The following is a 14529-nucleotide window of genomic DNA, read 5'->3' as shown; positions in this document are numbered from 1 at the left end:
ACAATACCCGTGAGATTTGCGGAGAAAATGTTAATTGAAACAATTTTAATAGGACGCTTGAAAGTGGGTACATAGTCAAGTATTTTTGCTTATTTTATGTTTTGACAGAAAACTGCAGGTATTATTGTTTTGTAGAATTCATTTGGAAATTTTATGTTAGACAACTTCTGCAAAATAATTTTGAAAATATTTTAAATCAATAATGCTTATATCAGGCCAGATATTAGTTTTTTGTTCAAACAGTATTTAAGTTTTTAAGGACATGTTTTAAGTTCCGCATAAAATTGAAATTTTTAAAGAAAAAAAAAATTCTTCACGGCTGCACCACCGACGCACATAGGAGTATTGTCATCAAAAACCTTTCCATAATTATTTTTCGTGGTTTTTGTTATTATTTCTGTTTAAAATGAGTATTCCTACAAGAAAATACAATATAAAACTAGTTTTTGTTATTTTTATTTTTGTATCAAAAACTAAAAAATTTGATTAATTTTTTTCCTCATTTATAATACTCAATTCTCAGTTTCTTTTCTCTCTTCCCCAACCTTAATTAAGTTCACCCAAAATAAAATACACTATTGACATCAGTAAATTTAATTTAAAAATAAAAAAAACGTTGCATAAAATTAAGGAGTATTTTCTATCAGAAAGTCAAAAACTAATTGACCCTCAATTCTCTAAAGAGCACCTAAGAGCACCCAATTTTTGTTGAATTGCGTTAAAAAAATATATAAAATAACTCATAGTTTCAATTCATCGCAGAATAACGGGGTATACTAAAACAAAATCATTAAAGTTCAAATAATAACTTAACAAAAATATCAAGTTTTTAGATACTAGTTCTAAGCCCGAATTAAAATAGAAAACACCATCTTACATTTCCAAAACTTTATTAATATCGTTAATAAAAATAACTGAAGAAGAATTCTCCATTTAATTTTTTTTAAATTTCTATCACAACACTTCGATATCGCATATAGAATAACACTTACCAAAATACTTCGCATTCAAATAAAAATGAGGTAGATGTAACAGTTAACTTTGAACTCAAGACACGATTGAAAAACAAAAAAAATGAGTGCAGCATATTGACACATGTTTATTTTGCACCCACTTTCTTAAACTTTTTGGTGTCAATTTTGATTTTCAGAAAATCGACTTATGACCAGAAAAATACTGAGCTTCAGTAACAAAATTTGTGTTCTTGGAAAATTAACTGCCCATAAAACTGCTAAATATATTGATCTTCTGACCTAAATCTTTCCAGACAGACGCCAAAATTTAATGAAAAAACCATTAAAAACCGTGTTAATGTTATCTACATAAAAAAATAACACGTCCTATTTTCTAATCCACTTTAAAAGTTATGCATAAGAATATTATAACCGTATACAAAAAACTCTTAAAGCAACCCATTCACTTTCTGTTTTTTTTTTTTTTTTTATTAAAACCATCCGCCATCGCGCCCGCTTTCCATTGACATTGCTCTCCTTGAGTCCTTGAGAGACTCTATTTAAATCCCTTAAATAATTCAAGTATTTATAATTGCTATGAAATTCCCTCCACACACACTGAACACACACAATCGGATGGATAATAGAAAGTACATTACATGCAATCTAAAGCATATTAACGGTATACTCACAACTACTTACATAAAGATTTCCACACGCAAGACCGCCACCGCCGCCGCCGGTCTACATTCGCTATCGTCGTTCTCGTCGTCGAAATAAATGTAATCCTTTGTTAAAACCATTAAAACTGGCTTTAAACTTTAATTAACTTGAGTACATGTTAGATACATGCATATAGCTACTCTTATGTATCCACACGTTTCCCTTTCTAAATACTTAAACACTTATATCAAAAGCAGGATCATGAGCGGGAAGAGAAAGTAAAGATATAGAAGACCAAGTAACCCGCATATCGATTTCCGTCGTGTTTCTAACGAAAAGGAGAGGATTGTTGCGGTGCGACGACGACAACGACGGCAAGCGTTAGGAAAGAGTGGAGTGTGCCGAAGAACTATTAACAAGGACGAAAGGTCCTTCTGTTGAAAAAGAAAGAAGAAGGTTTCCCGTATATTTTTCCGTTTTTCTGCATCATTCCGCATTTCTTATTTCTCATCGTAAGGTTATCTTGTGTTACATTTTTTTTTTTTACTTTTCTTCAATTCATCCTTGAAGGAAAAGTTTATGGAGAAAATGGAAAAGAGAGAGCTTCTCCCATACCGAAGGACAAAACGATGATGATTTTTCTCGATTTCCTGTTCCCTCTATGTAATGAAGTAAACTTTTAAATCAAAAGAATAAGGGATTATGCTTAAAGTTTTTTTTTTTTTTTTTTTGTTTTGACAAATGAAAAATAAAACATGAACTTTTTTGCAAATATTTGTTGTTCTTAGCCTTATCCTTGGAATTGTGTCAATGGTATATGTCATAGACTTTATGTTGTAGTTGAAAAACAATCTGGATTTGCAAATTCTTCTGTTTTAAAACATGCGAGACCGAAACAAATTTTTTTTTTAAATTTTTTAAATTCGTTTTAACTAGTACCTAGGCCTTAAATAAATCATATATAAATTTATTTCGCTGTACAAGGACAAATTTCCTTAATTTAATTTTTCAAATAACAAAAAGAATTCCTCGATTCAGAACTACCTGGGTCGATTAACCAACGTTAGCCCAACTTTTTATTAAAAAAAAAAAAATGGCGGCCAAATGACTCTTGGTGCTATGGTACAAAATGTGGTTTTAGACTCGTATCTTTATGCTCTTTCGAGCCCTGAAGTCAAAATGCATTTCGGATTTTTTCCCAAACTCCCATATAACAAAATCTAACTTTCCCGTACTATTGAGATACCTTTTAGAGCGTCTGGCAGAGGAAAGGCTGAAAAAAACTGTTTTAAACTTACATTTTCTAAATCAGGAAAAGGCAGAAAAAGTTAATATTTGGCCATCATATGGTTACTCTAAACAAAAAAAATATTATTTCAATTTTATAAGAAAAATCAGAAACTAGGTGTTTTTTGTATGTATATAAATACCTGTTTGGGACTCCTCTAAGGGCGTCTGGCAGAGGGAAGGCTGAAAAATAGGTGGCTTAAACTTATAAACCAGGAATAGGCATAGAATTTTAATTTGTTACCTTCATACGGTTATACCTAACACAAAATAAGCTATTAGGTTTTTATTACAAAAATGCACTTCAAAATGCTTTAAAGCGGTCTGGCGGGGGGAAAGCTGAAAACAAAACTTCTGGTACCCACAGTTTTGAAATCAGGGGATTTTTTATAATTTTTTTGTGTACCTATCATTTATTCGGTTATACCAAAACGCCAAAAGTTGATTTTTTAACGCACTTTGGATGCGTCTGGCAAGGGAAAGCTGAAAAAGATCACTGCCAGACTTTTCCGTTGACATACTGTGGTGCATATCTAGATATGTACACACTCGAATTTCGGTTATACCAAAACTGCCAAAATATGCTACCGAAAAAAATTTTGTTTTTTTTTTCCTGTAAAAAAATCGTTGGCTTAAAGCCGTATTTTCGCTATCCTACCCTTAGTTTAAAAATTATAGAAGTATTATTGTTTATTCGCCTACAAAAAAGTACGCATACACCACAGTGACCTTTTCTTTCATTTATATTTTGTAAAAAGTAAATCCACTGCCCATCAAATGTTATTTATTTAACTAAGAATTCTTACTTGATTGAAATTAGTCCATATAACAATCCTCTTAAGAAGCTTAAGTTGATTTGTTTTATTTCACCTTAAAAACATCAAAACACAACACTGATTTTTTTTGGTTTGCCATATGAGCACCTAAAAAAGCTACATGCCTAGTAAAATGTATCCAAACTTTTTTCAAAAGTAAATACAAGTAAAATGATGTGCGAGGTGATTTCTTTTTCAGTACACGAATAGTACTTTTTAAACCTTTCTCAACTAACCAGGATAGTTCCAACAATTTCTTTCACTTTTTTTCGTTTGTTCAAAAATCTTATCGCAAAAACTTATTTCAAAATACCTTCGTGAAGCCAAAACTGCAACATCAAGTTTATTACCCAAAGTAGTCTAATTCGTTTATTCAAAATTTTCTTTGTCCACTTTTCAAAAAAGAATTTAGATCAAATTCATTTTTTTATAGGAAGTCTGAAAAATGAAATATCGTCCAAGACGCTCAAATTTTGGGATAGACATTATGAAACAAATATCACTCGTTAGTCCTTATTTTTGGTTCAATATTATATTAGAAACAGCTAATGTAAGGCCAAATTGTGAAAACGAGTATTTGAAAAAAAATATTTAATGCACACATTTTGTATTGATTTTTTCTATAAATTTTTTTTTTAATCCAAAATATTTTTAGTCGTAGTAAATATTGTTTTTAGATGTAAATATTTTCAGTTGCAATAAATTTTTTCTCCGTGCATCAATGTTTTCCATCTCTGTCTCAAGCTTAACTGAAAGAAGGTATTTTCGTTGGCCAAAAATTAAGCAAATTGAATTGACAAACACACAGCTTTTAATAAAAAACCTAAGTGCAATTGAATAAGGACTGCTCTAGAGTAAAAGAAAGAACGTGTTGAAAAACATAACATTATTTTGCCGTTATTTCAAAATTCTATCTACAGTATTAATTCATTTATCTGTTGAAGAAAAAAATATAAAAACAAAAAACAGTTAAAAACGGTCAAAAAACTTGGGACACAAAAACTTTTTTTCCCGTTATTCGGTAAAAAATCATTTAAGAATACCAATATTTTTCAAATGCATGCGCACAACTTTAAACTGTTGTTCTATAAGTGTGAGATTTTTTGAACGCTATAAAAAATTGCTAAAAATAAAAACCCACCCAAAAATACCCCTATTAAAGTAGGTGTTTTTTCAAAAATTCATATTTCGTACGAGACTTAAAAAAAAAATCCAAAATAGACCCCTAATCTTTTTTTTATTATCTTTTGAATGGCGTTTTTCAAATTGTCAAAAAAATTTCCCATCACCACTTTGTCATGTTTAAGTTTATAAAAAATTTTTAAATACCATTGTAAGCCTTACAATAAATTCATCTATTGCTTTAATAAAAATCAACTTTTACAACGTCACGTTTAGAAAATAGCCACTTTTTTGCAATTTTTTTTTAGCTCTTTTTACCCTATTAAATGATGGAATTTTTAAAACTCCTTCTTTAGTATTCAACTTTATGTTATTCTCTTGAAAATAAGCTATAGACAATATTTTCTATCTCCAATAGTTTTTTTTTTTAATTTTGAATTAAAATTTTTGCCGCACTGATAAAAATTTCAAGTAAAAGAGGAGAAAATGGCGTCACTTTTTCGTAGATGCTGCCATGTTTCATCAATTTATAAGACGTTATCACGTCAAAAAGTTTTGAAAATCTTTAGAGCTGTTATAAAAAAAAATAATTTACTATGTATAAAATTTGTCTAACATTTTTCAAAAATAGCTATGCATGCCATTTGAAAAAATTAATTATAATGAAATCTTGAAGTATTTCACTGATTTTTCAAAAAAATGATAAAATTTGAAATATCTTATAAAAATCCAAAAATGGGTTTTTTTGAAAATTTTCTAAAATCTAAATGCTATGGTTAAATGCTTTTGTTAAGATTGGGTTAGTTGTGCACGAAATATTCAGAAACCAAAAAATTACTTCTATTGCAGGAGCCGTTAATAACGGTTCATAAAATATTTTTTTTTTTTTATTTAATAATTTGGGTCTTATTTTTAACACTATAAACAAAAATTTTAATCAAAATCGTTAGAGCCGTTTTTGAAAAAAATTTACTTTTCTATTTCTGTTATGTGAATCACTTAAAACTGTTAACTACAAATTTTGAAGCTGTAGACGGACAGACAGACAGAATTGGCGGACCCACTTTTTTGACATTCTCCATCATTGTAATATCATGTCTGATTGTTATCTCATGTTCGATTTTTTTTCCGAATCCTAAACTTGCAAGTTAAAAAGTTTAGTATATTTGACTTTTTCTATACAATTTTCCACATTTTTCAAAAACTTTGCGGATGATAGGAAAAATCCAGGGTCCTACTCAAATTCGTTAATCCAGCTCACCAAAATACTTCTAGATCAGCCATCATAACTGAAGGGGGTAGTCAAATTTCCAGCGCTGTATTTTTACAAAAATTGACTTTTCTTTGATATTACCATTTTGTTTAGCCCTAGAAATTCCCTCTTCATTTGAACTCTGCAAAATATAATACACCTGGTAATCATTTGCCATTTCCAAACCTCTTTCTATTCAAAATGTTATTTGAATTACAATTCTCTTCAAAAATGTTCTTCTGTTCTGTAAAATTGTTAACATTTGATAAAACAATGCCATAAAATGACTCAAAGGCTATCTGTGTGTAGTCACTAGCAATCAACCAGTTGAAGCTCTAGGCATACATTAGTCCTTGCCTTGAGTATCATTCGGCATTGTTTTTCCACTTTATAAAACTGCACAAACATCCTCTAAAGTTCAAAATGAACTAAAACAATATTTTTGCCCTTTGGTGTCTCTCATTATTTTTTTTTTTATATAGAAACTCATCAAATCGTAAATATCGGAGAAGCAGCGGTGCTAACCTTCTGGCTTTGAGAAGCAACAGTGGCTTGGCTGGTTCGAGTTCTGGTGCAATGGCAAGTATTTACAATGCACTTGCTGGCAGTGGTGACTTTCCATTACGTTCGACGCCAATTCCACCATCGGCAACACCCAGTCAAATGGCACAGGGAATGTTTTCCATTAGCCAATTGAACATGGAAATAACCGAACAACATATTGGGAGCAATGGTCGTCTGGAAATAACGTGTCTGGCGACAATACCAACACAAGTTGGCCTTGGCGAACAATATGCTGATTATAAAACATATTCGGTTAAGGGTGAGTAAAAAAGTTACTTTTTTTATTTAAAAATTCTTGCGTTGATTTTGTTATTTAAATATTAATATTTTTTATTTTCTAAAGTATGGGTAATTTTAAGTAATTATAGAATATAAACATATGTGTAGGACATAGGCATGCCAACACTTACTAATTTGTTTAAATTGAAACAATTTTAGACACGAACCTTCGTGAACAGAGGAACTGTACACTATATAAATCATAAATCTGTATCCTTGGTTTACAATCGTGCTTAATTTTTTTTTTTTATAAAAAGGAAAATTGTGAAAATGTTTTTATATAATTCTGATCAAATAGAGAATTAGTTTTTTTCTTACATTTTTAAACAAAAATTTGGAACATAAAACAAGCGTTTTCCGGTTTTTTTAAGTGTTCGAGTAAAGAAAACCAATTTTGTTAGAGTTTCTATATTCCGAACATCTTTTTTTTTTTTGGGGCAAAGTTTTTAATCGATTTGGTAAAATGCTCAAGCCATTTTAATAAGTTATTAAGTCTAAAAGCAGTTTGATTTTTTAACTTAGTAAATTACATACTAAAAATTACTAACTAAATCTTTTAAAATCTTGCGACCGACATTGTCAATTTTGTGTTAGAAAAAGCTTAAAAAGAATGGATATTCCTATTTTCGAACACTTTTTTTTAATGTCCGAAAATGGGAAACAGAAGTATTAAGGTTTCCTATTTCGAACCAGTTTCAACTCTCCATGACCAGATCAAAGGCAGAGCACATGATAAGATGCAAAGGCCTGGACCAACTAGCGTTTTGACTCAGAAGAAAGGATAATTGTAAACTGGCTTGTCAATATTGCCATATGTTGGTTTCCACAGAAACCCAACGAGTCGTTGGATATCCGACTACATCCAAGGGCCAAATTCCGCAAGAGTGAGTTTTTATGTGTCTCCAAAAAAAGTGTAAATTGCCTTGCGAGAAAAACTCACACAAAAAAAAAAACTCACTCTTGCGGATTTGGGCCCCAGTAGTCTAAAAAATTATTCAGATAGAAAAGAGATCAAATCCATTTAAGTTAAGAACGATAGACCTGGGAAAAAATGGTATTACAGTTTTCTGAAACGTCATCAATCCGAGTTTTCTTTTCCCGAGACCATCGGAAAAGCCAGAAGAGACGGTTCAGAAATGGTTCACTGATTTAGAGAAAAATTTCGAAGAAGAACACGCTTTCTTCACCCAACTTGTTTTCAATGGCGTTGAAACATCTTTTAGCCCAGGACTTAAGACGTTAGTGGCGCAAAAGGTTATCGCAACATATACCAAGTCAAGTTTTTGAATGAAAAAGATGACATAACTATGTTGCTTGTGTTTCCCACTCCATATTTGGAATCCGTCGACGTCTTTGTTGGTTTCAAAGGCTCGAAAGTTATATTTGCTAAACGGTAAAAGAGTGGAAAAGTTTACCGGAAAACTGGCAAATTTGTCAAACTTTTGTAAGTATTTTAAGCTTATACCGGACAAACGAAAATGGCGCAAATATATCAAAAACCCCTATCTGAAGTGAATTAAACATAACGAAAAAAGTTTTACTGTTCATAGAAACGGTTCTAAAAAAATAATGACAGCCTTAATTTTGAAAACCTAATAAAAACTCTAAGCGATTCTTTTAACAAACTTGAGTCAAATAATGAATTGGAAGCTAATATCCCTCATACATTCATTCGATTTTGAAAATAAGCCTGATACATCTATCCAAATTGACCAAATTCCAAGATACGGAACCATGCTTATTTAGCTCCGTGAAGCCAGAACTGCGAACTCAAAATTTTTAAATCAAACTTGCCTAATTCGTTTGTCCATGTTTGTTCACCCAAACTTTTCGTTTGTCCACCCTTCAAAAAAAAAATTTTGAGCAATTTTTTTTATAGGAAGTCTGAAAAATGAAAAATCGTCTTGATTGCTAAAATTTTGAGATAGACTTTTAGAAGACATTAAAAATACACATTTTGTACTGAAAAATTCCAAGTCCCCTAAAATTACTTTTTTCAAAAATTAAAATTTATATCGTTTGTCTTCTAAACGTAGGATGCAGAAACGACAAATTTTGGAATAGGTACTTACAGAACTCGAAATGGACAAACGACAGAAATTTTGAAATTTTGAAAAATGTAATTTTTGGGGATTATAATGGACTTTAAATTTTTCAGTATTTTGGTGGACAAACGAATGCAGTTTGAATTTTTGAAAAAAGTAATTTTGTGGAAATTTTGAAATTTTCAGTAGATACACTGTGTGTGCATAACTTTTGTTGGGAGTTTTCGGTACAAAATTTTGTTTTTTTTTTTTTTAACATCTCCTGTAAGGTGGACGATTTTTCGTATATGTAAAGAACGAGGTGGACAAACAACAGTAGTTTAAAATTTTGAGAAAAATTGATTTTTAATGATTTGAGGGGAGTTTCAATTTTTCAGTGCAAAATTTGTTTTTTTTTTTTTTAATTTCTCCTAAACGGATTGTTGAAAAACGACAATATTTGGTATTTGCATATAGAACTCGAGGTGGACAAACGATTGCAATTGGTTTTATTTGTCTATCTTAAGATTAAATTTGAGCGTTTTAGACTATTTTTCATATTTCAGACTTCCAATAAAAAAAATAATTTGCTCTAAAATGTTTTTGAAGGGTGGACAAACGAAAATTTTGGTTGGATAAAGATGGACAAAAGGTGGACAAACGAATTAGATAAGTTTGGTTCAAAAATTTTGAGGTCGCAGTTAAACTATTGTGCCTTAAATGATTAGAAGAAAGAGGGAGTCGTTTATAATAATATACCTATTAAGTATTAACTATCAGGTCATACAAATTTAGAAATACCATTGCACCACATTTAAATCCACTTTTAATCCATTTTAAAGCTTGTTGATTTTCAGAATAATTCTTAAGGTTGCTGATTTAAGATTAAATGTCTGTGACGCAGGATAAAATAATAAAAGGTTTCTATAAAAAACTCCTTCCGGATACAGGTGCCTGGTACTGGTTATACATATTTTATTACATATTTCATAAACCGTTTGAAATTTACCCTGTTTTTTGTCTCTCATCAAAAATAAATTAAGCCAATAAAATCAGATGAATCAAGCAAGCCACATAAATGTGCTGCACCCTTCAAGTCCTTCAATATTCCTTTTTTATTACACAAACATGCTCAATGTGTGTCTCTTAATAGATCCTACCTTCATAATAAAAATAAAGAAATAGATTTCATTTCAAAACCACAAAGTGTAGAACCATAATATTATCCTTAAGACATTTCGTCTTCCTTTTTTTATGTATTTCAGCGTGTGTTTCGTTTACTTTATTAGCTCAAAGGAAAAGACAAAAAAAAAACAAATTTAAGACACTCAACATCTTTAATGATGAATAAGGATAATTCTATGTTGTTTCGAAGTATGATACTGTCATGGGGACATGATGATGTTGTGCGCACATAAATAATTCTTTTTGTTTTTAAAAATGAATTATCCTAAAATGTGTTTCATTGCCAACCATAAAAATAAGTGCGCGTGGTTGGATGTATTGAAATGCTGTAGGATTTTTTTGTAAAAAAGACGGAGGAGCAATTGAGATATTGTTGTATAAAATCCTTTAAAGAATATTAAACCTACGAATGGATTTTTGAATCGGATTTCGTATAAATTAATAATCTTCTTTGCTTGTTATGACAATTCAAACTGTCTACGTACGATAATAAATTATTAGAGTATATTCCATCCTATCCAATTTCCTATCTTTGGTTTTGTCATATTTATCAATTTGCCTTATTTAAATTTTTTTGTGTAATGTTACAAAATTTGTATATAAGACTTGACTTTTTTAATAAAAAAATATTTTTTGAACTGTTATTAACGGTACCTGCCTTAGAAGGCTTTATTTTTTGTTTCTGAATATTTTGTACACGATTAATCCGATTTCAACAAAAATTTTTGCACAAAAGCGTTTAAGTAACCGTAGATAATATTAATTAATATTTTCAAAAACACATCTCTGGATTTTTAAAAAATATTTCAATTTTTTTTTTTTGAAAAATCAATTTTTTGAAAACGGATCAGTAAAATATTTTGAAATTTCGTTTTTAAGTGTTAAATAATTATTTTTTCAAAATGCGATACCAACGTATTGGGGTCAAGTTCCCGAAAACCGAAATTCCGAAAACGCAAAGTCCGGAAACCCAAAATCCCCAAAACTCAAAATCCCGAAAACCCAGAATCCCGAAAACTCAGAATCCCGAAAACCCGAAATCCCAAAGTCCCAAAAACCCAAAATCCCGAAAACTCAAAATCCCGAAAACCCAGAATCCCGAAAACCCAAAATCCCGAAAACCCGGAATACCGAAAACCCATAATCCCGAAAACTCAGAACACAGAAAACCCAAAATAATTAAAATAACGTCTTTTTTTTTTAAATTTATCTTTATGACTCCTTCTTTCGCAGTAAATACTTTTGAATGTTCACTTTCTATTATAAAAATAAGTGTTAAAAATAAAACTGATTTTTCACATGAACGATAGCAATTTGATGAAAAATCACAAAACTTACCGTAACTCTTCGGCGTCTCAACTGAACTTGCTTACAGAAGTGATCGTCGGTACCAAAAGGCACCTATTTTATGTAGCAAGTGTTGCCAATTTTACTTTTTTTCATACAGAATAGTAAAAAAACGGTCTTGCCTCCACTTCCCCTATGATGCACACATTTTGCATTGATTTTTTTTTTTTAGTGAAGAAAATATTTTATTTGCATTAAAATTATTTTTAATGCAAAATATTTTTATTTGCAATGAAAATTTTATTTTCAATGCAAATATTTTTCAGTTCCAATAAATATGTATTCTTTTTAAATGCAAACATTTTGTATTTGCAAAAACTATTTTTTTTTTTAATTTGTAATGGAAAACAAAAAAAAAATGATTTCTTACAACCCTGGTCACTGGTCAGTAGTCGCGATGATATGATTGATGATGATTTTCAGTTACTTAATTTCATGAAGAAATAATTATATTCAGGGCCGTGCTTAGGGGGGTGAAAGGGGGCAGTTGCCCCAGGCGCCGTGCCATGAAAAGGTGCCGTGCCATGAAAGGCGCTTTGTCATGAAACGCGCCTTGTCATGAAACGCGCCTTGTCATGAAAGGCGCCGCTGCCGCGCCGTGCCATGAAAAGCGCCGCAATATGGTTTATGTTCACAATATATATTTATACATTACTTATAACATTTATCCAAAATAAAAAGTTTAGATTAAAAAAAAATTATTTCATTATTTCGAATTTTTGAAAAATGTCACTAACTTTGTTAAAAATTATTTTTTTTAAACAAATTTGGACCGGACAAATTAAACCGGATCTGAACCAGTGCTGCCACCCCAAAGATTAATGAGCGCAGTATATTTCAATAAAAAGCGCAGTAGATTGCAATATACCGCAGTTGATTTTTAAATATATGTACAAACAACATTCAAATCACAGAAATATATTTTACTACAACATAAATTATAAAATTAGCTCAACAGTAAAAAAGCAAAACAGATCTATCTTCGGCTTCACATCATTTACATCATTTTGTTCGCCTGGAATCTTAACAGGTATTGCGAGTTTCACTTTTCACCAGTAGTCAAAATAAAACTGAGCAAAAAGATGTCGGTAACTTCTCAAATTACCTGAAAAAGAGTTAAAGCTACGGCTAGTTTCCCGAACATGAACAACTTTTCAAACGAAACTCACAAGTAAAGGCTTAACTACATACATCACTTTTTGAAAAAGTACCAAAGTGAAAATATTTTTTTTCTGGCTAGCGCAATTATTTTGTGAAAAAGAGTATACAATTTGTTTTTTAGACCAAAAAATAAGCTTTCTGCATCATTTGTTTTAATTTTCCAGCACGAAAAACTATACAAAATAGCGTTTGAAAATTTTCACTTTTGTACTTTCTCACGTTTTGAGCCAATGTAGTTAAGGCTTAAAGGCTTAACTACATTGGCTCAAAAAGTGAGAAAGTACAAAAGTGAAAATTTTCAAACGCATTTTTGTATAGTTTTTCGGGATAAAAAATTAAAACAAATGCTGCAGAAAGCTTATTTTTTCGTCTAAAAAACAATTTGTATACTCTTTTTCACAAAACAATTGCTATAGCCAGAAAAAAAAATCTTTTCACTTTTGTACTTTTTCAAAAAGTAGTGTATGTAGTTAAGCCTTAACAAGTTAAATTCAATTTTTCGCCTGGAATTTTGTTCACGTAAAATTCACGATAGGGCTGTATTTAAATTTTTTAGTGAACGTGGCTCAGTATTTTAAATTTTGAAATGGAAAACAATTAAACTTTGGTTAGGTACTATTCAAATTTTTAAAAAAGGAGTAGATTCGTTTTGCTGCGCAGTAGATTTTCATTTGGGCTAAAACGCAGTAGATCTACTGCTAAAGGAGTAAGGTGGCAGCCCTGATCTGAACATGTGTGCCAAATTTTAATGAAATCGGTTTACAAGTTCAGATTTTACAGACTTATGTTTTTTAATTCAGTACACTACATTTTATAAACAAATGTCAATAACTTTGTCAAAAATTATGTACATACTTATTTGTTTTGAGTACAACTACACGGTTAAAAATTTTGGTGGCAACACCCACATTTTATTTAAATTTTATACTTTGATTGCATACATTTTTGAGTCTAATACAAAATATAATAATGGTGATATTATTATCTGTTTTTTTTTTCACAAACTATGAAGTGAAATCTTATTGCCGAAAATTCACAAAGCGCCTTCAAAATAGTGCAAAATTCAGAATTTTTATTTTTTGTATTGTATTAAAAACTATGTACATTGTACATTAGGGTGGGTCAAAAAAATCGAATTTTTTTTTTTTTGATTTTGTACTCCGAAAAATCGATTGCTAGACCCCTTTAGAATATACACACCAAATATGAGCTCTTTATATTAATGGGAAGGTCCTCCGCTTTGCAATTTTCCATTTTTACATCAAGCTTCTACTAAAAAAAAAAAAATAATTTTTTCATTAATTGACTTTTTAGCAAATTTCTTTTCATATTCTTGTAGGAAATTGAACGCTCTACAAAAAAGGCTTTATACACTTTTTTCGTTTATCAAACCGTTGAATAGATATTTGAGGTCCAAAAATCGAGAAAATCTTTAAAAATTCGTTTTTTGTTCTTAATTTTGTAACAAATTGAAAAATTATAATAATCAAACGCGCAAGACATAATCTTGTTGGAAATTGATTGCTCCACAAAAAAAGCTTTATTAACTTTTTTCATTAATCTAACCATTCTAAAGATATTCAAGGTCAAAGTTAAAAAAAAATATAAAAACATTTTATATTTTTAAAAAATGTCCAATTTACTGAAATTTCATTATTTTCAAATTAGCAAGATATATTCTTGTAGGGGCTAAAACGTTCTAGAAAAAATTTCTTGGCATCAAATTGATTGCTTTAACCGTTTAGAAGATATTCGTATCCAAACCAATGCTCACTGATTTCAATAGTTTTCTTATGACCCGTATGCATTGCTATTTGGATGCGAATATCTTCTAAACGGTTAAAGCAATCAATTTGATGCCAAGAAATTTTTTCTAG

The 14529-nt window shown here is 30.3% G+C and overlaps 1 protein-coding gene across 3 annotated transcripts in view; it reads left to right on the top strand.

The window, feature by feature from the left end:
• LOC129913047 (uncharacterized) overlaps positions 1-14529 on the top strand; it is a 248694-nt gene that overhangs the window by 177175 nt on the left and 56990 nt on the right. For all 3 annotated transcript variants that reach the window (XM_055991431.1, XM_055991432.1, XM_055991430.1), the window contains one exon: positions 6575-6915. In XM_055991431.1, the coding sequence (XP_055847406.1) occupies positions 6575-6915 (341 nt within the window). The remainder of the gene's footprint in view (positions 1-6574; positions 6916-14529) is intronic.

The sequence above is a fragment of the Episyrphus balteatus genome, chromosome 3, assembly GCF_945859705.1.
Source record: "Episyrphus balteatus chromosome 3, idEpiBalt1.1, whole genome shotgun sequence".
NCBI classification, from domain to species: domain Eukaryota; kingdom Metazoa; phylum Arthropoda; class Insecta; order Diptera; family Syrphidae; genus Episyrphus; species Episyrphus balteatus.
Note: the sequence above shows the minus strand (reverse complement) of the source record. Positions and strands in the feature narration are given on the sequence as shown.